Raw genomic sequence first — 25,225 nt, 5'->3', positions numbered from 1 at the left:
ATCATCATGTCAAAATAATCACATTTCCATCATTATTAGTGTTGCTATTATGCTATTTTGTGACTGGCACATAGTACTCAATAAGTGCTAGGTATTGTTACTGTCCTCATTTTACAGATGAAGAAACTGAAGTTCAGGATGTTGAAATGATTTTCTTTGTCTCACAGGCAGAACTGGGGCTCCTTTGGATCTTCTAGTTACATATTCAGTGCCTTCCGCAGTTTCCCCAGAGTTCCTCGAGAATAACGGAAGGGAGGTATAGTAATTGTTGAGAAACTTTGCAAAGAAAGTGAATAATGCCAATACTGTCACCTTTTGAAATTTGTTGGTATTTCCTGTTTTCTGTCTTCGGAAGGCGATTAGGTTTATTATGACTAATATTTCTTTAATCTTAATGAAGTCATAATTTTTGTTGATAGACTAAAATTTTTGAAAAATTGTTTTTGTGGTGGAAACAGCAAGACAAAATGACAGAAACAGTAATTAGTAATCTTACTGGAAATAAGCTCAGTATAAGATATCTGACATTCTAAAGTTAGGATATATTGTAATTATTAAGTGCTGCTTGGAGGAACCATATTGTAGAAGTGTCAAAGTTATTTAAATCTGTAACTGATTAATGCAAGCATAAAAGAGGTGAAGGATGATATATTTAGGAATACACATGTATAATATGAATAATAATTTTCTTTTACATTACTCCTGTCCACTGGCATAAAAGCATTTATTAGTGCTTTACTTTGCCACGAAGTGCAGCCTTGTTGTTTGGTATTCCTTAAGAGAGGCAAGATTATGACAATTAGATGAGAAATGTGAAAGTCAGGCTGCTATTTTTGTGAACTGCTTTTGGTGACGTTTGTAAGTAGTTCATCTCCTAATAGTTCATTCCCAGGGGCCTTCTCATACATGACCAGGCCAGATTGGACAAAATTGTACATCGTATGAAGGGGTTTAGAGTTCCCCTTATGCTTACTGATCTTGCTTATAACGTTGTTTGCAACCCTAATGATTTTATCTAATCTCACACGCTGTTTTCATTTGTGCTTTGTTAAAATTTGTGGTGAAAATTTTAATAAGAGTATCAGAATACTACAATTATGTGATTTATTTTTTATATGGGGTGAGTGAGGAGAGACAGTTCATATAATTTTCGTAGACTTTATGTCAATTTTTATTTTCTCATGTTCTTGAGAAAGCAAGGTTTTAATTCAGTTATTTATTCAATAAATATGTACTAAGCCTTCGTACTGTACTGAGATCTGGAAGTGAAGCAGTGCCCAGCATGGAGGCAAGCCATACTGTCACTGACGTCCAGCACATACATATACCTTCTCTGTGGCCATGGGCTTGAAAAGAAAACAGAAATTCTCTTTGCCATCTTTTCATTACTTAGAGGTAATAGGAAGGTGGGTGGGATGTGGCCTACACCTGTTACTGTTTTAGGAAGGCCCTGGAGACAATATGTACAGAACAGACAGAATTTCCTTCTGTCATGGTACTTGCATGGTAGTGGGGGCAGCCAGGCAATAATTTGAATGTTTAAGTAAATCATGAGGTGTTTTAGAAGGTGTAAGTGCTTTGGGAGTAAAATGAAGCAGGGAGAGCAGATGGGCCATCCAGCTTCAGATGTGGTGGTCTGGATAGGCCTTGTCGAGTAGGCATCATTTGAACAAAGTTGGGGCAGGGGAAAGGGAGCAAGCCATGTGGATAATGCGGGGCAAGAGTGTCCCACATAGAAGGACAGGCAGTGCAGAGGAGGGCAGGGAGTGGCGAGGAGGTCAGCGTGGTTGGTGCCAAGGAAATTAGGGGATCCTTGGTGATGAGGCCAAGACAGAGGGGAGCCATATCACACATGGCCTTACAGACTGTGCTAAGTATGTAGGTGCTGATTCTGGAAAAGTTGGGGGACTGTTGGTGAGTTTTAAGCAGAGAAGTAAAATTATGTGATTGATGTTTTGGAAGGATCAGTGCACAACTCAGAAGGGTTCTGAATAGAGTATAGGGCGGCCAGAGCTGGAGCAGAGAACCGGGTAGGAGGCCTATGGCTGTAATCTAGGCAGCCTGGCCTGGGGTGAGGGCAGGAGATGTGGTAAGAAATACATGCATTCTGGCTATATCTTGAAGGTAAAGGGTGGGAGTTTACTTTTCAGGTAGGATTTACCAGAATTGCTTTAAAATATGCCAGTACTAAAAGAGTTTGATGTAAAGATCAGAGAACTTTTAAATAAATGGGTGGCTTTTATATTAGTATGTAGAATTCATAAATAAGAGAACATAGAGGACTGCTTACTCTTTTCACCTATGTTGCCGTTAACTGTAGTCTATTTCTGTTCTTTTCAAGATGTCCCTGGATTAGGAATTTAAAAGAATAATTTGTCTTTAATATTTAGCAGGAATAAAATAATAATCGCTGTATCACCAAACTAGCTAGTACTTGCCTCATTTTGCAGCTCTTTGACCTTGGACAAGTTGCTTGACTTCTCTGAACTTCATTTTCGTCTTCTATGAAAACAGGGAAGTAGCTGCTTCACTGAGATTGTGTTATGGATTAAATACAGTTATTTTATATATAACTATAGTTGCTCAATAAAGGGTATAGGTTATTGTTCACAGTATCACCTGTATCCTCTTCAGCGTTTCTCAGTGGTGTGAGTTGGTTCCTAACATTTCCATAGGCGCTGCTTCAGTCTGGTCTCTGCTTAAGTCATCTTGGTCTCTGGTCTGCAGAATTTATGCTCTTTCATATCTTATCTTCCCGTACTCTTAAGATCTTGTATATTAGGAGATGATATTTGGATGTTGAAATAAATTATGAAGTAGTTGCAGGGTTAGTAGAGAAAGCCCCATCTACTGGTCATAGAGATGGAGCTTTAAAGTCAGAGACTGGATTCACCCCTCTCCCTCATTTTCTTCATTCCCTTTTCTTGTTTGTCCTCTCCTCTCTGTTCCTGCTACTGCATTAGCTCCAGATACCACCACCCTGTGCATATACCACTCTAACTCCTGCTCAACTGGTCCTGTGGCAGCTGTTCAGTCTGACTCAAAAATCCTTCCTGGGGTAGGGGTGGTGTGCTGTGGTGTGAAGACCCCGGCATCGTAGATGGGCAAGCGGGCTCGGTAACTCCTGTGCCTCTTCTGAGTCATGTGACCCTGTCTTTAGTCTTAGTGCTCTCATTTTTAAAAGAAATATAATACCAAGTTTGCTTAAAAGATGTGAAAATTACATGTAATCAGTACTTAGTGTGTAGAATATAATTGTGGGTAATTAATGATGGTAGCTTTTGAGATCCATAAGTTCCAAGATGGACTCAATTTCCTTGGACTATTTGTACAATCTGTTAGTCGATGGCTCAGATTAAACTCTAGTGCATTCTCACAGGAGTATGTCAGATACGCTTGCTGGTGGATGTGCTGTTATCCTTCCCATCATGGCAGTCGCCCTTTACAGTCTTGGTCTCTTAGTAATGGTGGAGGCTGGGGATATTTTTTGTGTTTTCTAGTTGATCTGTTGCTTGTTTCCTCCTCACTAGCTTGCTTGTGTCTTACTGGAGCCCCTTTCTTCCCAGTATTTCCTGGGGTCAGAGTTCACGCTGGTGAATGATGTGTTTTCAGTGGAGCATAGAAGAGGTCACTTGAACTCTGGCTACTGTTAGGAACCTGAAAGTCAATCTAGAGACAAAGCCATCATCAAGAGTAGCATGTTAGAAATGAAACAACTGTCTTGGGGCATCACCGAACACAAATAAGCCTCTTGTTCTTCTCAGCCTTTGTTAAGCTATTGTTTTCAGAAGTTAGTGACTTCATAAACGCCTAGGCTGTTTTCACTGTTAAGTAAAATACTTGATTTTTGATTGGTTTATACAAGTGTATTACTAATAGAATTACCCACATTTAGGAAAGCTAGAACTGTGTAGAGCCTCAGTGTGTCTTATGTATGTTCGGAGAACAAAGGCACCAGGAGCCTAGTTACTAATTATCTTACTGCTGAAGTAGAATGTGTTCAGATGGCCAAATTTTTGAGATGGCCTTGACTATCTCACAGTTTGAATGGAAAAACTAAGTAGCTCTGCATTTTTAAAAGTTGCTAGTATCAGATTGTAAGGGTGTTTTCCTGTCTTACTTCTCTAGTATGAGTTTATTACTTGCTGTGTTTTGAAACTAAGAAAGGAAATCATGTATCTTGGATTCCTAAATATTCCCCAAGCTAATTTTAAAGAATGTGGCTACCTCAAATTCTTGATTTTATGTTTTTGAGATTTTTTTTTAAATTTATACTCTTACTATGAAAGTACCAACCAGGAAAAATATTTTACTACAAAAATATTTGGGTACATAGAGACACAGAGACATAGATAAATCAGGATTTTTTTTTTTCCCCCAGAAAGGATTTTTATTTCATCCAAGTAATTATTTTAACTCCAAGGTCAGAATTAGGTTAGTAAACTGACAAAGGCATGACTTTGAAAACAAAAATGATTTGAGAAGCCATGTACAGACATGATCTGGGTCAGACTTGATTTTCAGCTTACTCAATTTTAGAATTGGTTGTCAGTTTTGTAAACAGAAGACGGCTGGATGAATTGAACAGAAGGGTGAGATTAGCATATTAATAAGTTACTGGCTACTGGCCTTCTTTTTCTCCTCCCTTTTTTCCCTCCCTCTTTCTCCTTCCCTGAATGAATTTAGGAACACAGACCCATGGGGTCACATTACTAGCTGGTTTCATTCTGTTCAGTAGCTTAATCTAGCCAGGATGGTCTGTGTTTCAGATTGCGGAAGCATGAGAAGATTCTGTAACTGAGAGGCATCCTTCAAGCTGCTGGAAAATATTGCAGAAGGAACACCTCCCAAATTTTGCTTCAAACTCTGAAAAAAGGAGCCCACAGGGGAACCTTAGTCTTGCTTGTGGATCGAAGCAAATACTGTCACAGCGAGGAACTGAGACTTTGTGTGCGGACTCCTGGCTTGATCTTTATAGGATTGTGTGTATGTTGTTGGAACTGGCAGGCCAAGAGGCCCTGAAACCAGCAGGTGCCATCTATATGGAGAAAAGCGGCTGTAGTCCATTTCCAGTGTGTTGGGCTAAAGGTATAAATAACTTAAAAATATGTTTAGTTATGTTTAAATTCATGCTTTTGTACCGAAAGGTGGATAAATGTTTTTCAGAATTTATTTTGATAGATTTACAGTTAAAATTTGAGGGAAAATGGGAATTGATTTGGTATGGTTTTACAGCTATTACATAAAACCAATTAGATAGCTTTTCAAATAGTAAATGAAAATCTTTTTTATGGAAAAGCATTTTGAGTTAAGCTATCCTTTAATGCTCTATCCTGTGTCTCTTAAAAGTTTTATTTTTTCTTTTAATTAAGACATGTATTTATTCTGTAATATGGAAGTTTTAGGAAATAAAGAGAGGAATTTTAACTTAAATTTTAGGAAATAAAAGAGAGGCTGTAGGAAATAAGAGTAACATGGATTTTCTTATTTTAAAAATTGGTTTCCTTTACCCACTGTAAAGATTGTATATTTGTCTTGAAACTCTATATTTTTGTAAGATGGGCTTAGGAATACCATGCATAAAGAATTTTCTTTTTTAATGTTAGGGTTTTTATTCATATAAAAATGTAAATATAAAATATAGCATTTACACTGTAACATTCAAGACCGTATTTGGGAAACATATTTAGAAGTCAAAAATGCTGTATAATGTGTGCATGACTAAAAGCAAATAAATTCAGCTGTTTTGCTTACAGTGGTAAAGAATATTTAAGTTAGGAGATAAAGTTCTTAAGAATATAATAAAAATATTTATTGTTATTTCAAATATATTTAAATATTTACTCCACTTAGGAAAGATTTTTTAAAAGGAGGAACCTGCACTGTTGTAAAAGGATGCAATTTTATAAGTAGGGGTATAGACTGATTCATTTTAGTTTTTAGGGCAAGAATTTTAGTACCTCTGGGATATTGATGTGTTAGCACCAAACTACAGTTTTACCATTGAAATGGTTTTTATTTATCTAGTTGTTCCTGTCATCTTTGATTCTTTCCTAGGCTTTTAAACATTTATAAAACATGTGCTATTAGAACTATTTTAGTATTCACTTTGTTCACTTGAGTATGTAATTAGATATTCAGAGTAAATATTTTGCTGAGTAAAATTCACACTCTTGGATTTTAAAGGGCTTTGGGAATGAGAACTTTTTACAATTTTAGTTTCTCAGCATCAGAAATGTATGGTGTAAGTGAGTGTGATGAATAGTGTTCAGAGCCAAATAGTTCTATACTTGTTGAAAATTTTGGTCTTTTCGTAGATTTGCTGGGGCTCATTTGCATAATGCCACCTCCATTGTGTGATAACATTCTGTTAGCACTGATCATTAACAATAAGGCTCTCTGATTTCCTTCACAAAGCCTAAGCTAGATTCAAGATCTACACATCCAGTACCAATGGGATATTAAATTATCAGCTACTGATTTTCTTTTTATTCAGTGTGACTTTAAAACTGTGAACTTTGGAAGAAAAGGGAGATTGTAGTGTTTTTGCTCACCCCAAAGCAATTGATGGAAACAATTTGTTTTCCCATTAAGTTTGCTGGCTGTCAGAGCAAATGAGTAAAACTATTTTTAACTGAAATATGCATTATAATAGAGTTAGGGTTGGGTGAGAGAGAACAGCGCTCACACGTATAAAAGATAGGACAAGGTAGAGACAGTGTCAAGGGTCAGAATCAATTTCATCTGTAGGGCTGCAGCAAGCCATCTCATCATATGAATGGTTTTGCCTTTGAGTTGTTCATAGGAGGTTCTCACAAAACCTAGGAACTGTCATCCTGTCCCTTCTTGGTGCGGCACACACTGTTTCCACTGTGATTGCCCAGTGTGTAACTATCTTAGTAAACTACTCTCTCTCCTCATGTTACTATTGTACCAGGACAGGAAGGCAGGAAACCTTGTTTTTATGCTGGTTAATTTTTATCTGTGTGGTAAGGAGAAAGATCTTGGTGTATAGGAATTGTCTGAATTGGTTATATTCAAGTATAAAAGTTACAACTTGTAGATAAAGACAAAGTAAAAAGCTTAAATCCAAAGAATATACAAATGTCTATCTGCAGTTAGACATTCTAAACCACACATTTGATTTTATCAGTTGCATTAACCTCAAAAAGCACAGCAGTGTCCCAATTTAAGAAGACACATAAAATACCAGGACATGCTAAAAATAATAGAGCAGACTATATTTGTATACCTTGAACTGAAACCTTTAAGGTATCCTTAAAGCATCCTGGGGTGTTTTTTGAACCAAGCTCATTGTGCGGTTGAATTTAATGTAAAGAATCCACCGTAGGTCCCATCCAAGGAAGATTACATTTTCAGGTATTCAGAAGGACTTTGATTTAACATGGGTTCAACTACATCATGATTTTCTAGGTTTAAAGATAGTTTTGAGTCAGAATATTGAATAAAATGTAAATGTTGACAGTGCTCTTTTAGGTTGTAAGACTATCAAGTGCAGAAAGCCCTGTTTGGGGAGTTATTTGATTATATCAGTTTTTACATTTTTTTTATTTTATCTTTTTGAAAGTCTGGGAAGAACTAAAGAGTGTCAGATTTGGTTGTTAAATCCTGGTCTGTTCTCTTTTTTAATTTCTCCCAGCTTTCGGCCATTGTCCTGTTGCTCATTAATAGCACAGTTATTTTGGCTTTTCAGTGTCTCGAACACCCCAAACTCTTCCTTTCTGCCTTTACACCTTCTGTTGCACCTTGCTGGAATCATGATCTCTGCATTCTCTTAATAGCCAACTCCTATCCTACTTCCTAGAATCATGATCTCTGCATTCTCCTACTAGCCAACTCCTTTTAGGTCTCAGCTTAAATGAGCCCCATGAGGAAGTAGGAGTCTTCATCTTTTACTCACTGCCATACGCGAGGTATACTGGGCTTGGCACATAATAGGTGCTTGTTAAATATTTGTTGAATGAATAAATGACTAGGGTGCAAATAAAAATATATATCTCAGAGTAGAATGCATGGTAGTTTTATTAAAATGCAAATATTACTGTGGGAATCTCGCTCCAGTGCTCTCATTCCCCTCAGTCTAAGCCAAGTTTTCTCTAATGTTCCCTCCTATATCCTTTTCTTCTGGTCTTGTATAGCATTTACTGTGATTTATCATTATATATTTTACTTGTTTGGATTTCTGTTGTCTATTAGACTGTAAACTTAACAGAGATAATGTCTGGTTTTTTCCTTCTTGACAAATAGTTGACACAATGGTTATTACTTTAATGAATGAATACATTTTATATAGGGTGCATTTTATTGAAGACCTGAAGGAAATACCGGAGTTAGTCAAGTGGCTGCTTGGAAGAAGAAAATTCCAAGTCGATTGTATAGGTAGAGCAAAGGGTCTTGCTGGGGAGAATGGCTAGAAGAAAGTGAATCGGGGTTATGACTATATTTCCAGTTCTTCATGCCTACCAAGTGGTTGTTTAACCAGAGACACAGGCATGGGTTAAAAGTGAGGCCCACTAGAAAGAAGCCGCAGTTTGCAGATCAATATTAATCCACATTCCTTAAAAATAGCTCCCTGAGAGGAGTGAATTGGCCTTTAAATATCCTCCTGTGGGAAATGTGCCTCCTTCTGATTATCTCAACAGATGTCGTAACAGAAAGACTGTGGTGAACTCTCCCTTTTCATTTCTATTTTGAGTATTAGTAACACCAGCTCATCCACAAACATAAGGCATTGGGTGTTAAACTTTATCTCTCATATTCTTTTTTCTTGTCCTCATTATTAGTATTTGGTGAAGAGGCTGCTAGTTTTGCCTAATTTTTTCTTCTTTGTATATAGTTTTAAAGCCGTCAGTGGATAGGTTTTTTTTGTTTGTTTTTTGAGACCAAGGTTTGCTCTTGTCACCAGCTGGAGTGCAGTGGCACGAGCTCAGCTCCCTGCAGCCTCCACCTCCTGGGTTCAGGTGATTCTCCTGCCCCAGCATCCCGAGTAGCTGGGATTACAGGCTCCTGCTACCACTCTCTGCAAATTTTTATATATTTTTAAATAGAGACGGGGTTTTTATCATGTTGGCCAGGCTGGTCTCAAACTCTTGACCTCAGGTAATCTGCTTGCCTCAGCCTCCCAAAGTGCTGAGATTACAGGTGTGAGCCACTGCGCCTGACCTGGTTATGGGGCTTTTGCTCAAATATGACCTTCTAAGTGAAGGAGAATAACAACATGCCCCATGTTGTGGTTACTGACCCAGTGTTCCACGTGTTTAGCACTCCCATTCCCAACCTCCTAAGTGTCCTGGTTTGGGCAATAAATTATATGAGAAACCTAAAGTGTGTTCTTCTTTGATCGCACTATGTGTGTGTGTGTACCTATATATGTATGTGGCAGGGTCTTGCTCTGTCACCCAGGCTGGTCTCAAACTCATAGGCTCAAGCAATCTGCCCATCTCCGCCTCACAAAGTGCTGAGATTACAGGTACGCACCACCACACCCAGCCGGATTACACTATTTAAAATGGGCTCATCCTCCTGCCATCATTGTACCCGCATCCCTGTTATCTGCCTTGTCTTTCTATTTGCTCTTAACCACTATCTGACACACTCTGTGGCTTATTTATTTACTTGTTTGGTTTAGCCACTGCCCCCCAGTGACATGTACATCCTGTGCGACAAGGAGAACCTGTCTTGCTTATTGCTGCATTCCCAGTGCCTAAAACTTACTTTAAACAGATGAATGAATTAAATCCTGTCTTCTGGGAGCAACAGAGGTTTCAGTCATTAGAAGCAAATGAGAGTCATGGAAATTTTTGTGGAAATTAAAAAACACTTGTCTACAAAGAAAAGAACAACATATACTGGGATTTACTTGAGGGTGGAGGGTGAGAGGAAGGAGAGGAGCAAAAAAAATAACTGTTGGGTACTCAGCTTAATACCTGGATGGTGAAATAATCTGTGCAATAAACCCCAGGGCACAAGTTTACCTGTATAACAAACCTTCACATCAGTGAGACGGTAACAGCCCCTGACGATTGTATATTCTTATTTTAACTTTTATGTAAGTTCATAATGGAGTTGTATACTGATGGTGTATTTTCAGTTTAGGAAAAACCCCAGTCTTTTTTTTTTTATAGGACAAGATTTAGGGGAAATTTTTAAATGAACATTTGTGTTTAATTTGGTTATTGGATTAAGCATACATTTCATATATACCAGATGTTACCGTAGTAAGACTAGTCATCTTTGGTTTTCTTTTTTAACAAGCATTCATAAAGATATGGGGGATAACAGGAAAGATGTTGATTAAGACTAACTAATGATTACATGGGAGGGTCTCAGTGGATTTCTGTTTGAAGAATATTCCTACTTTGAACTCCCCTTTTCTTCCCTTTAGAAAATTCACTTCATCCTTCTTTGACAACTATCATTGTCTATTGAATGCTAACTTTGTTTCATATATGTTGCTAACACTTTATTATTTCAACTCCCACTTTACAGATACTGAACTGTGGTGACTTAAGAATCCTATAGTTGTGAGGAGCTAAGCACAATCCTTGTTATTAAATGACAGATACTGCTCCCCTTCAAGATCTTGTTCACATGTCACTGCCTATAAAGGTTTTCTTGATATGCACTACTTCTGTAAAATTTCCAACCTTCTTCAGTTGTAGGCTCAGATACTAGATTGGGCTTGTTCTTTAAATTTTTATTTTGGGGATTTAGGTGAAGTTTTAGCTGTCCTGTAATCTATAGGGTCTTGCTCATGGAAATCACATAATGGCTCAAGGTAGAGATTATTTAGTCTTGAAATTCTGAGGAATATACTTCACCACTTAAAGTCTTCAAAGCCCTAAGAGTTGAAATGCTATTGTAATAGATTATCTATTTTCCTTACTGTGGGTTGTCTGCATATACAGTTTCACATATCTTTTCTTTCTTTTTTTAAATTATACTTTAAGTTCTGGGGTACATGTGTGGATTGTGCAGGACTGTTACATAGGTATACACATGCCATGGCGGTTTGCTGCCTCCATCCCCCCGTCACCTACATTAGGTATTTCTCCTACTGTTAACCCTCCTCAATCTCCCTACCCCCTGCTATCCCTCCCTCAGCTCCCCCCCGGTCTTCCAACAGACCCCAGTTTGTGATGTTCCCCTCCCTGTGTCCAGTTGTTCTCATTGTCCAATGCCCACTTATGAGTGAGAACATGCGGTGTTTGGTTTTCTGTTCTTGTGTCAGTTAGCTGAGAATGATGGTTTCCAGCTTCATCCATGCCTCTGCAAAGCACATGAACTCATCCTTTTTTATGTCGTTATTTTTTTTTTTTTTTTTTTAAATAACAGAGTCTCCCTGTGTTGCCCAGGCTGGAATGCAGTGGTATGATCTCAGCTCACTGCAACCTCTGCTTCCTGGAGTCAAGTGATTCTCCTGCCTCAGCCTCTCAAGTAGCTGGAATTAAAGGCGCATGCCTCCAAACCCAGCTAAGTTTTGTATTTTTAGTAGAGACAGGGTTTCACCATGTTGGCTGGGCTGGTCTTGAACTCCTAACCTCACATGATACGCCCTCCTTAGCTTCCCAAAGTGCTGGGATTACAGGTGCGAGCCGCTGTGCCCAGCCCAGTTTCACATATTTTATTATGGAAAATTTCTGGTAAAACATGGTATGTCGAATACGTTCTTATATTCAACATTGAGAATTAAGTGAAATTTGGCATGTCTTCTCTCTCTTCTGGAATCCTGGCAAGAGACTGAAAGGTTCTTTTCTGTGGAGACTGGTCTTAGCAAGGGGCTTGATTTGGACATCAGGAGAACTGGCCTCTTCAGAAAGGCTGTGATATGATATAGTTTGGCTATATCCCCACCCAAATCTCATCTTGAATTCCCACATGTTGTGGGAGGAACCTGGTAGGAGGTAATTGAATCATGGGGGCAAGTCTTTCCCACGCTGTTCCCGTGACAGTGAATAAGTCTCACAAGACCTGATGGTTTTATAAAGAGGAATTGCTCCGCACAAGCTCTTTGTCTTACCCTGCCGTCATCCATATGTGTGACTTGCTCCTCGTTGCCTTCCGCCATGACTGCCTCCCCAGCCATGTGGAACTGTAAGTCCATTGAACCTCTTTTTCTTCCCAGTTTCAGGTTCATCTTTATCAGCAGTGTGAGAACAGACTAATAATACAGGCTGCTTCTCTGCTTAGCCCAACCACCAGCACATTGTCCTCACATGTAGGGCTTTAAGCCAAGGATGGACAGCCAGATATTTAAAGACAGCCTCTGTTTTCAAAATGTGAGACCAAAACAAACAGAATAAAACAACTTCTGTGCAACAAGATGAAACAGCAAGCAGAAGGAAACTAAAAGAAAAATATTAAGATCTCCAGAGAGCTGAGAGATTTGCACCCAGGAAAGACAAATAGGAGTCTTTTACAAAGTACTCCAGCTAGGCGCGGTGGTTCATATCTGTAATCCTAGCATTTTGTGAGGCTGAGGTGGGCAGATTGCTTGAGCCCAGGAGTTTGAGACCAGCCTGGGCAACATGGCAAAGCTCCAACTCTATCAAAAAATACAAAAATTAGCTGGGCATGGTGGTGTACACATGTAGTCTGAGCCAGTCAGGAGGCTGAGGTGGGAGGATCGCTTGAGCCTGGGAGGTCAGGGCTGCAGTAAGCCATGATCGCGCCACTAAACTCCAGTCTAAGCAATAGAGCAAGACCCTATCTCAAAGAAAAATATGTCCAAAGAACATAACAGTTTAAGAATGCACAAATGAACTCTGTGGAAGCAGTGGAAAGTAATGTCAGACTTAGCTCTCAGAACATGGAAAGGAAGAATGGACAGATTTAAGAGAAAAGAAAATAGGATCACGAATCCAGAAGATCTAACATACAATAATAAGAGTTGAAAATAATTAGTAATTATAACTAAGAAAAAAAGGATAAAAGTCATCAAAGAAATGATGTAAGAACATTTCCCCGAACCACCAGCACATTGTCCTGGTGGTTTCTGGTTTGAAGGTTTCCAAATAGTGGAACCCCTTTAGCTGCCTCTCTAGCTTCCTCATAAGCCCTCTCTTCCACCTCCTCCTCCTCTGTTCTTTCTAGCACTCAGTGCAGGTATAATGTATTATAATAATTATGTAACAATTTTGGTCTTTTTCTTAACAATGCCTATTACAATTGTAATTTTTTAATAGTACAGTACTTGTTACATTTGTAACTAAATAATTTGCATATGTGTTTGTCTCCTAACCAGACTAAAAACTCTTTTAGAGTTGGATTGCATGTATATATTTTTAATTAATTTACCTTCTATATGAGCACACGTCTTACAATGCCTAGCCTAGTATAGAAGGGGTCAATAAATATTTTTAGAATTTATTAATCTGAGGGAGGTATGGCACATTTATTTGTCTACAGGGTAAAGGCATGAATGAATAAATGAAGCCAGATGGCTTTGCAATAGTAAGTTGCAGCTGGCTTTTGGCTGAGGCCAGTAGAGGGGTGGTGAGTACTCTGATGATGGGAAAGTGCTGCCATTCATCTGCGTGTTGCCACACAGCAATATGGACCACTAGTAACAGGGTTTTCTGGAGAAGTGAGAAACCCAGTAGGCCCAGATGCAACAGGGCTTAGTTGAGCTGCAGAGAGGTTGATGGAGCTAGACTGCCCGGGTTGAGTTCTGTGTTCTAGATTCAGACATGCCTCTGAGATAATTGTGGTTTTGAATCCAGAGCACTGCAGCAAAGCAAATATTAAGTGTACATTACCATTCTTTATTTTAAAAAAAGTAATGCCATAATTTAAAAATACTTGATGTTTAAAAAAAAAGACTACTGATTTTTTAGTGAGCCTTCAGTGAGTCAGTCTTTTTGCTGGTGGTGAGTCTTGCCTTGATGTGGACCAAGGTGGTGGTTGCTGAGGGTTGGGGTGGCTTGGCAATTTTTAAAAAATAAGACGAGTGATATTTGCTGCATTGACTGTACATCGCAATGATGTTTGATAGTTTTTTACCCATAATAGAACTTCTTTAAAATTGAAGTCAGGCCTTTCAAACCATGCCACTTCTTTATCAACTAAGTTTATGTAATCATTTACTGTCATTTCAACATTGTTCACAGCGTCTTCATTGGTGGTAGATTCTTTCTCAAGTAAACCACTTTCTTCGCGTGTTCATAAGGAAGAATCCTTATTTGTTCAAGTTTTATCATGAGATTGCAAAAATTCAGTCATATCTTCAGGCTCCCCTTCTAATTCTAGTTTTCTGCTATTTTCCACTGCATCTGCAATTACTTCCTCCAGTAAAGTCTTAAACCGCTCAAACTTATCTGTGAGGGTTAGAATCAACTTCTTTCAAATTCCTGTTCATATTGCTCTTTTTCTTCCCCTTGAGACAGAGTCTCACTGTGTTGCCCAGGCTGGAGTGCAGTGGTACCATCTCAGTTCACTGCAACCTCCGCCTCCCAGGTTCAAGTGATTCTCCTGCCTCAGCTTCCCAAGTAGCTGAGACTACAGGCGCCTGCCACCATACCTGGCTAAATTTTTATTGTATTTTTAGTGGAGACAGGGTTTCACTGTGTTGGCCAGGCTGGTCTTGAACTTCTACCTCGTGATCCATCCGCCTCAGCCTCCCAAAGTGCTGAGGTCACAGGCATGAGCCACTGTGGCCAGCCCACGTTGGTATGTTAACCTCCTCCCATGAATCGTGAATGTTGTTAATGTCATCTAGAATGGGGAATCCTTTCCAGAAAGTTTTCAGGGTACTTTGCCGAGATCCATCAGAGGAATCATTACCTATGGCAGCTATATCCTTATGAAATATTCTTAAATAATAAGCCTTGAAGTCCAGACTACTCCTTGATCTGTGAGCTGCTATATTAGTCCATTCTCACACTGCTACATAGAAACTACCTGAGACTGGGTAATTTAAAAGGAAAGAGGTTTAATTGACTCAGTAGTTCTGCATGGCTGGGGAAGCCTCAGGAAACTTAAAATCATGGTGAAAGGCAGAAGGAAAGCATGGCATGTCTTAACACGGCAGCAGGAGAGAGGTGAGAGTGCAGGAAAAATTGCCACTTTTAAAACCATCAGATTTCACCAGAAATCTCTTACTATCACAAGAACGGCATGGGGGAACTGCCCCCATGATCCAATCATCACCTACCAGTTCCCACCCTCAGTGTGTGGGGATTACAATTGCTAGTGAGATTTGGGTAGGGACACACAGCCAAACCATATCAGCTGCAGACTGAGCATTGTGTCAGGCAGGAAAACATTCATCTTCTGGTACATCTCCCTCATAGCTTTTGGATGACAGGAGTATTATAAACGAGCAGTAATAGTTGGAAAGAAATCTTTTCTTCTGAGCAGTAGGTCGCAACAATGGGCTTAAAATATTCAGTAAACTATACTGTAAACAGATGTGCTCTCATCTAAGCTTTGTTCTTCCATTTGTTAACCACAGGCAGAGTCGATTTATTATCGTTCTTAAGGGCCTTTAAGATTTGCAGAATGGGAAATAAGTGTTGACTTCAACTTAAAATCAACTGCATTAGCCCATAATGAGTGTCAGCCTGTCCTGTGAAGTTTTGAAGACAGGCATCAACTTCACCTCTAGCTATCAAAGTCTTAGATGGCATCTTCTGATAGAAGACTGTTTCTTCTTCATTGTGACATATAGTATAGCCACATTCGTTAGTGATCTTAGATCTTTTGGACAACTTGGTGCAGCTTCTCCACCAACACTTGCTGCTTCATCTTGTACTTTTATGCTATGGAGATGGCTTTTTTTCCTTTAACCTAATGAACCAACCTCTGCTAGCTTCCGACTTTTCCTCTGTAGCTTCCTCACCTCAACTTATAGAATTGAAGATGGTCTTGCTCTGGATTAGGCTTTGGCTTAAGGGAATGTTGTGACTAGTTAGATCTTCTGTCCAGACCACCAAAACCTTCTCAGTGTCAGCAATATGGCTGTTTCGCTTTTGTTTGTTTGAGACGGAGTCTCGTTGTGTTTCTAAGGTTGGAGTGCAGTGGTGCTATCTCGGCTCACTGCCACCTCTGCTTCCCATGTTCAAGAGATTCTCCTGCTTCAGCCTCCCAAGTAGCTGGGACTATAGGTGCCTGCCACCACACCTGGCTATTTTCTTTTTTTGTATTTTTAGTAGAGAAGGGGTTTCACAATGTTGGCCAGGCTGGTCTTGAACTCCTGACCTTGTGATCCACCCACCTCCACTTCCCAAAGTGCTGGGATTACAGGCATGAACCACCGCGCCCAGCCTGTTGTGCTTTCTTATCATTTGTGTGTTCAGTGGAGTAGCATTTGTATTTCCTTCAATAACTTTTCCTTTGCATTCACAACTTGGCTTTGGCAAAAGAAGCCTACCTTTTGTCCCGAATCAGCTTTCAACATGCTTTCTTCACTAGGCTTAATCGTTTCTAGCTTTTTATTTAAAGTGAGAGAAATGGAACTCTTCTTTTCACTTGAACACTTAGAGGCCATTGTAGGGTTATTATTAATTGGTCTAATTTCAATGTTATTGTATCTCAGGGAATAGGGAAGCCTTAGGAGAAGGGGGAGAGATGAGGCAGCAGTGGATTGGTGGAGCAGTTAGAACACACACATATCAACTAAGCTTACCATCTTACATGGGTGCCATTTGTGGCACCCAAGACAGTTATAATAGAAATATCAAATATCATGAATAACCGTAACAGATATAATAATAATGAAAAAGTTTGAAATATTGTGAGCATTACCAAAATGTAACACATTTGGTAAAGGTGGGCACATGCTGTTGGAAAAATGATGCCCATGGACTTGCTCGATGCAGGGTTACCACAAACCTTTAATTTTTTTTTTTTTTTAAAGGCATTTGGATGGATTGTCAATTGCTATGATTGTTTGGAAAGACAAATGATACAGGGCAAGGAAAGAAAGTACAGGTTGAGTATCCCTAATCTGAAAATCTGAAATCTGATATGCTCCCAGATACTCAGATTTTTTTGAGTGCTGATATGATGTTCAAGGGAAACTTGTTGGAGCACTTCAGGTTTTGTATTTTCTGATTTGGGATGCTCAACCAGTGAGTGTAATGCAAATATTCTAAAATCTGAAAAAATATAAAATCTGAAACTCTTCTATTCCCAAACATTTAGGTAAGGGATACTCGCTCACATTAGAGAAGAGGGCAGAAAGGACCAGAGTGGTTATTCAACAATTTAGTAGATTGAACCAACACAAGATAAAGCTAGCATGTGTTGGAGTGTCTAATATAATTTTTTTCAATAGGACCAGTTGGAATATCCGAATGTGTCCTCTTCGTTCACTAAATCAGATTGAGTAGCTGTCTTCACAATACTGAAAATAGAAAAAGTGAGGTCTGCTTGTTGTATCTTCACTTGTATTCTTAGTATAGGCTTCAATCTTAATAAATGTGTTTCTTAAGACGTGTGTCAGGTAGGTCATTTCAATCACTTGTTATTAATATGTAAATATTGTACTTATTTTCGAGGTATATGTGATACCTGTATACAGTATGTGATGATCAAACCAGGGCAATTAGGATATCACCTCAAACGTTTTTCTTTCCTCTGTGTTGGGAACATTACAATTCTCGTTTAAAAATATACAATAAATTAGTAACTGAGATTTTCTTGCTGTACTATCAAATACTGGAACTTATTCTCCTAGCTATATTTTTGTACCCCTTAACCAACTTCTCTTTATCCCCTGCACCCTTTCCCTCCCCATCCTCCGGTAACTACCACTCTACTCTATACTTCATGAGATCTATTTTTTTAGCTCCTGTGAATGAGAACATGCCATATTTGTCTTTCTGTGCCTGGCCTGTTTCACTTAAGATAATGACCTGTGGTTCCACCCATGTTGTTGCAGCTGACAAGATTTCATTCTTCTGTTGCTGAATAATATTCCATTGTGTATATATACCACATTGTCCGTGTGGATTCCGTATCTTGGCTGTTGTGAATAGTGCTGTAATAAGAATGGGAATGCATATATCATTTCAAAATACCGATTTTCGTTCGTTCTTTTGAATATGTATCCGGTATTGGGATTGCTGGATCATATATTCTATTTTTGTTTTTTTGAGAAACTTCCATACTGTTTTACTTAATGACTATACTACTTTACGTTCCTACAGACAGTGTATAAGCTCTTCTCTCTCTGCATCCTTGCCAGCACTTGTTATTTTTTGTCTTTTTTGTAATAGGTATTCTAACTGACGTGAGATAATATTTCATTGTGGTTTTAATTTGTATTTTCCTGATGATAGTGTTGTCAAGCATTTTTTCCATATACCTGTTGGCCTTTTGTATGTCTTCTGTTGAGATATATCTATTCAGATCTTTTGCCTGTTTTAAAAACAGGATTATTTATGTTTTTGCTCTTGAGGTTGTTTTTTTTTTTAAATTTGTTTGTATTTTTAAGAGGCAGAATCTCGTTTTGTTGCCCAAGCTGGGGTTCAGTGAGCGTGATTTTAGCTCACTGTAACCTCCAACACCTTCTATTGAATTTTCTGAGCTCTCTATATATTCTGATTATTAATCCCTTGTCAGATAGGTAGTTGCAAATACTTTCTGCCGTTCTGTGTGTTGTCTTTCTCTCTCTCTCTTTGTTTTTTCCTTCTTTGAGATGGAGTCTTGCTCTGTCGCCAGACTGGAGTGCAGTGGTGTCATCTCAGCTCACTGCAACCTCCACCCCTCGGGTTCAAGCGATTCTCCTGCCTCAGCCTCTCAAGTAGCTGGTATTACAGGTGCCTGCCACCATACCCCCAGTTAATTTTTTGTATTTTTAGTAGTGGCAGGGTTTCACCATGTTGGCTAGGCTGGTCTTGAACTCCTGACCTCAAGTGATCTGCCCGCCTCAGCCTCCCAAAGTGCTGGGATTACAGGCATGAGCCACCATGCCTGGGCCTACACTTTCTTTTACTCGTTAATTGGCTTATTGAGGTTTTCTGTTTCTTCTTGGTTCAATCTTTGTAGGTTTTATGTGTCCAAGAATTTATCGGTTTCTTCCAGCTTTTCTAATTGGTTAACAAATGTTGTTCATAATAGTCTCCTTAAGAGCCTTTGTATTTCTGTAGTTAACAGTATAGTGGCTGAGTTCCAAGAAAACCAAGGGAATCCTGGTCAACTCTTTTTGGTTTATTTTTCTTTTGGTAATTGCCTTTTATTTCCTAGCCTAGAAAGTCCTTTAGCCAGAATCAGAAGCCCACCCAGATTCAAGAAGGAGGGAATGCAGATTCCACCTATTAACAGGAAGAGTATCAAAGTCACATTGGATAAAGGGCATATTAAACATTAGATAATTTAATGTTAGCTGCTTTGTCTAGTAAAATCAATTTAGGAACTTTAGGCTAGAGCTTTTATGAGAAAATAAACTCAAGTGTTATAGAAAAGACCAAAATGAGGGAGAAGATAACCTTTAGACCGGTTTAGACTGTTTAAGGAGTCACTTTAACTAGAAATATTACCCAGATTGTTAAAGCTCTTCAAGTTTTGTCATTTCTTTTAATTTAGCTGTCCCAATTTTCATTCCTTTGCTTAGTCTCTCATATTCTTTTTTTTTTTAATTGCATTTTAGATTTTGGGGTACATGTGACGAACATGCAAGATTGTTGCATAGGTACACACGTGGCAGTGTGATTTGCTGCCTTCCTCCCCTTCACCTATATTTGCCATTTCTCCCCATGCTATCTCTCCCCAACTCCCCACCCCCTGCTGTCCCTCCCCTATTTCCCCCCAACAGACCCCAGTGTGTAGTGCTCCCCTCCCTGTGCCCATGTGTTCTCATTGCTCAACACCCGCCTATGAGTGAGAACATGTGGTGTTTGATTTTCTGTTGTTGTGTCAGTTTGCTGAGAATGTTGGTTTCCAGGTTCATCCATGTCCCTACAAAGGATTGCTGGGTCAAATGGAATTTCTATTTCTGGGTCCTTGAGGAATCACCATACTGTCTTCCACAATGGTTGAACTAATTTACACTCCCACCAACCGTGTAAAAGTGTTCCTGTTTCTCCACATCCTCTCCAGCATCTGTTGTCTCCAGATTTTTTAATGATCGCCATTCTAACTGGCGTGAGATGGTATCTCAATGTAGTTTTGATTTGCATTTCTCTAATGACCAGTGATAATGAGCATTTTTTCGTATGTTTGTTGGCCTCGTGTATGTCTTCTTTTGTAAAGTGTCTGTTCATATCCTTTGCCTGCTTTTGAATGGGCTTGTTTTTTTCTTGTAAATCTGTTTTAGTAGCCAGCTAGTCTTCTTCCAACACCCTCCTGCCCTTTACAGCTTCAGCAAACGTCTCAAGTTTTATTAAAGGGTCAGTGCACTTAAAGCATAATGAAGTGGTTCTCTTGGTGGGATCTTAACATGTACAGTAATTATAAATGAGGGAATTCTGGAGTAAAGAGTCGGGTGTTTATTATGTTCCTTGCATTTTTCTTTTTTGTGTGTGCTGCATATGTAGCATTTACATCAGGTTGTGGGTTGAGCCTCGGAGCTTAACTCCATAGTTTATTAACACTTGTTTCTTCACATCTGGACTTAGAACTGCCCTGTTTCTTCAAGAGAAGAAAGAGTTAGGCGCTGAGAACCCTTGATACCTTTCCTGTGTTAATTAAAGGGAGACCTAAAGTTGTAGACAGCTGAGCAGCAATTATTGACATTCCATCTTCTCTCCCATTCCAGTCAGCATTTGGTCTCTTGCCTATAGTGATTTAAACTGGGCAGCCTGGCTGAGAAGTGAACGGTTTGGAGCCTGCCTGAGCTAGGACTCAGTAAAGTGTGGTCAGCAGACTAGTGTTGGTGCTGGAACTGGTAACAGCCTAGGACAAGATAAGGAAATTTGGCGTAAGCATCTAGACACCTTGATACCATACAGCAATTTGATAGTAATGTGATGTCGATTGATTATAGTGATGGAAATTTTGTGCTTGGCTTAGGTATGTCTTTAAAAAAAAAAAATTTCTAGAAATTCCTGTTCATTGTATTTTACAAAAGTATTGGTCTGTGATAGGTTGGAAATTAAAACAAAACTGGTTCTTCATCACAGATGCTTTGAGGAATACTGGACTAAGCCATGTGAAAATGGTTTTTTGTTTTAAAAACTTTTCATTTTCACCTTGATGATTTATTGAAAAATATATTCTGTAGTGTGCAAAAGTGGCAGATCTCTGTGAATAATTAATCTTGAAATGTTTTTTAAAATGTAATTGGCCACAGAAACAGAAGAGCTACAATAACAAAACCCTGTGAAGGATTACTGTTCTATGGTGAAGGGGGTAAAAGACCTTTTTCACTTAGAGACACAAAGAATCGGCAGCCCCAGTTCAACTTTAGCCATGGATCAGAAACAAATACAGAACCGCACAAATAGCACAGGGACGTCTGTTAAATTGGTAGAGACAGAATAGCCATTGTAGCAGAAAGCGACTCTTGGGACTTGTCATTCTGTAGTTGAAGCCATTTTTTGAACTGGCTGAACCGTGATGAGTGCCCAAAGAGGTGACCCAGATACTAGGATCTCAGAACCCGCAAGGCCCACAAAAAGACATGAAGACAAGTGAATGCCACCGACAGGGGACTTGGGAGGTTAACAGCATCAGACACAGCAGACCTTCCTGGAGAGAGTTGAAGAAGGCCTGTTGGCAAATATATTGCCTATTTGAGAATTTATAGCACAAATCAGATTTTGACAAGCAGATAAAACATTAAAGTAGTGTAAAACAGAATAACATTCTTTTTTTTTTTTTTTTTTTTTTTTTTTTGCTAAGTTGTGAAAGTATAGGAGCAAAATCACACTATAATGGAAAACTGCTTCACTCTGGTGACATTGTAACACAGGTTTATCTTTTTAAAAATATTTTGGCCTATTTTTTTTTTAAGACCTATTTATGAAGACCTGTTTATGAGGAATCTCAACATTGATTTTTGGGCCACAGAGGTATATTTGGATTGTGTCATATTTTTTGTTTAGCTTCTTCCCTGACGTATTCCATATTTATTCCAAGTAGTTTTTTTTCATTGCTAGCACGTCTTCTGATGACTTGTGAGGTGTAATTCTTTCTTCCAGGAAGCAATTGATACTATGAATTTAGTTGTCTTTACTGTCTAATTTGGGCTACAAAAGAGATAGCTGAAATAATCAGAAGTGCAGTTGTTGTTGCTGTTGTTGTTTTACTGTCCAGCAGTCTTGTTAAATTTATTCCAGCAGTTTATTTGTAGATTCTTTTAGATTTTTCTCTATAATCTGTGCATATAGTTTTACTTACATGGTTTATGAATAATGAAGTTTTGTTTGGTTCCCAAACTTTATGTTTTACTTCCTCTTTTTTTTTTTTTTTTTAAATCGTACTTGGCAGTGACTTCCAGAACAATGCTGTACAAAAGTGATAATGATGGGCATCCATGTCTTATTTCCAGTTTGGGGAGGGGAAATTTTTTTCCCTCTAGTATTTACATTTCATGTAGATGTTCTTCATCAGATTTTTGAAATCTCATCCTATTTCTAGTTTGCTAAGAGTTTTTATCATGAGTGGTTGGTAAACTTTATCATGTATGTTTTCTGCATGTGTTGAGGTAACTGGCATTTCTTTGTGAAAATGTGGTGAATTATACTGATTCTACCTTTCTATTCCTAGAATAAACTTTTGCTCATGATATATTGTTCCTTTTAAATATAGCTGGATCAAGTGTGCCAATTGTTAAGATTTTTGCATCTGTATTTGTAAGAAAGGCAGACATACTGTTTCTCATCCCGTTCTGTTAGATTTTGATATCACTGTTCTGCTGGTGTCATAAAGCAAGTTGGGAAGTGTTCTGTATCTGTTCTTTGGAAGCATTTGTGTAACATTAATATTTCTTAATTTGCTGAAAGAAAATGTTGCTTTGTGGGGAGATTTTTAGATGGACTGTTTTTAATTGAATAGTTCCATTTTATATTGCTTCATTTTGCTGTGTTGTATTTTGCAAGGAATTGTGCTTTTCTAAATTTTCAAATTCATTGGCATAAAGCTATTCACAAACCCTTATTGTATTACTCATTATCTCTTACCTTTTATTATCTTCTCTTCTTCATTCTTGATGTTGCTAGTTTCTCTGGACTTTTTTTTTTTTTTTTTTAGACAGAGTCTCACTTTGCTGCCCAGGCTGGAGTGCAGTAGCGTGATCTTGGCTCACTGAGACCGCTACCTTCTGGGTTCAAGCAGTTCTCCAGCGTCAGCCTCCTGAGTAGCTGGGATTACAGGCGTGTGCCACCATGCCCAGCTAATTTTTTTCTTTTTTTTAAAGTAGAGTTGGGGTTTCACCTGATTGGTCAGGCTGGTCTCAAATCTCCTGACATCATGATCCACCCGCCTCAGCCTCCCAAAGTTCTGGGATTACAGGCATGAGCAGCTGCGCTTGGCTTGATTCTTTATCTTTGATCAGTCTTACAAGAGGTGTATCAATTTTATTTTTTAAAAGAGTTACTTTGATTTTGTTCTGCTTTTAAATTGTCCTTTTAAATATGCATTCTTTTTTTAAATTAAAAACATTTTTATTGGTACATAGTAGGTATATATATATTTATGGGGATGCATGAGATGTTTTGATACAGGCATACAGTGCGTAATAATCACATCAGGCTAAATGGGGTATCCATAAACTCAAGCATTTATCCTTTTTTGTGTTACAGATGTTCTCATTATACTCTGTTATTTTTTAATGAATAATAAATTTTTGTTGACTGTAATTCCTAGTTGTGCTACCCAATACTAGACGTTATGCATTCTGTTTTTCTATGCATTAACTATCCCCCTTTCACTGATGTGTAGTCTTGTAGATACTCAACCTTCACTTCTAATACATGTATTTAAATATGTAATTTTTTTTTTTTTTTTTTTTTTTTTTTTTTTTTTTAAGGAGACAGGGTTGTGCTCTGTTGCCGAGGCTGGAGTGCAGTGGTGCAGTCATAACTTGCTGCAGCTTTGAGCTTTGAGGCTTAAGCAATCCTCCTGCCTCAGCCTCCCGAGCAGCGGGGACTACAGGCACATACCACCATACCCAGCTAATTTCTAAATCATTTTGTGCAGGCAGGTCTTGAACTCCTGGCCTGAAATGGTCCTCCCATCTCGGGCTCCGAAAGTGCTTGGATTATAGGCATGAACCACCGTGTCCTGCCACGTGTATAGATTTTAATCTAAGCATAATTCTGTCTACATTCACTGTTTTGATATTTCTTTTCACTGTATCATTTAATTCAAAATACTTTGAGTTTCTTCTTGACTAATTGGTTACTTGAAATACATTGGTTAATTTCTGGCAATGGAACATTTTCTAGTTATTTTGTAGTTGTTGTCTAGCCTAATGCTAGACACAGAATATACTCTGAATAATTTTAGTCCTTTGATATTTATTGAATCTTGCTGTTTTATTCAGCATATGGCCAACTTAAGGAAATATTTCTTGTGTACTTGCAAAGACTATGTATTATCCTATTAGGTATAGTGTCAATTTCTATGTCAATTAGATCAGATTTGTTAATCATTCTCTTCAGATCTTCTATATGGTACCAAAAGTTATAAGGGTGTATTTTATGTATACTCAGAAGTGCCACCCCATACCACATCCCCCATTCCTGCACTTTCCATCTTGGTCACACCTCTCCTAAGTGTAACCAATCTCACTGGACTCCCATTTCTACTTTGTGGGGTTATTTTGCAAAAATAAGCAGATACATTTATATTTTCCTATTTTCTCCTTTTTATTCAAAAGGTATACTCGGGCTGTGATTTGCACTTCGGGTTTTGAACTTAATAAATCCTGGAAATTGTAGGGCTCTTCCTCTTTCCTCTTGTTTTCCCCCCAGCAGATTCATAGTACTCCATTATGGAAATGTACCATAGTTTATTCAATTAGTCTCTTATGAATGGACATTTAGATATTTTTCAAGGCTGCAGTGAATAACTTAATGCATATGTATTTTCTTGTTGTTAAGTATATGTCTTCACTTGGGACTACTGTAACAAAATATATAAACTGGGTGGCTTATAAACAACAGAAACTTCTCTCTGGTCTAGAGGCTGGAAGTCCTAGATCAGAGTGACAGCATGGTAGAGTTCTGGTGAGAACCCTTTTTTCCAGATTTCAGACTGCCAGCTTAGATCCTCAAGCCTGTCTCTGGAGAGCAGAGAGAGGAAGCATGTTTGTGGACTC

At 38.5% G+C, this 25,225-nt stretch overlaps 1 protein-coding gene across 38 annotated transcripts in view; it reads left to right on the top strand.

Moving 5' to 3' along the window:
- PTK2 (protein tyrosine kinase 2) overlaps positions 1 to 25,225 on the top strand; it is a 344,711-nt gene that overhangs the window by 80,461 nt on the left and 239,025 nt on the right. For 14 of the 38 annotated variants that reach the window (XM_032246797.1, XM_032246816.1, XM_032246780.1 and 11 more), the window contains exons 4-5: positions 168 to 256; positions 4,770 to 5,088. The exons of 13 other annotated variants lie outside the window; for them this stretch is intronic. In XM_032246797.1, coding sequence (XP_032102688.1) covers positions 4,989 to 5,088 — 100 coding nt within the window. In that variant the 5' untranslated portion in view covers positions 168 to 256; positions 4,770 to 4,988. The remainder of the gene's footprint in view (positions 1 to 167; positions 257 to 4,769; positions 5,089 to 25,225) is intronic. 11 more of the 38 variants (XM_032246894.1, XM_032246916.1, XM_032246868.1 and 8 more) reach the window with 1 other exon arrangement.

The sequence above is a fragment of the Sapajus apella genome, unplaced genomic scaffold, assembly GCF_009761245.1.
Source record: "Sapajus apella isolate SASKATOON/1434 unplaced genomic scaffold, GSC_monkey_1.0 scaffold3, whole genome shotgun sequence".
Lineage (NCBI taxonomy): Eukaryota > Metazoa > Chordata > Mammalia > Primates > Cebidae > Sapajus > Sapajus apella.
Note: the sequence above shows the minus strand (reverse complement) of the source record. Positions and strands in the feature narration are given on the sequence as shown.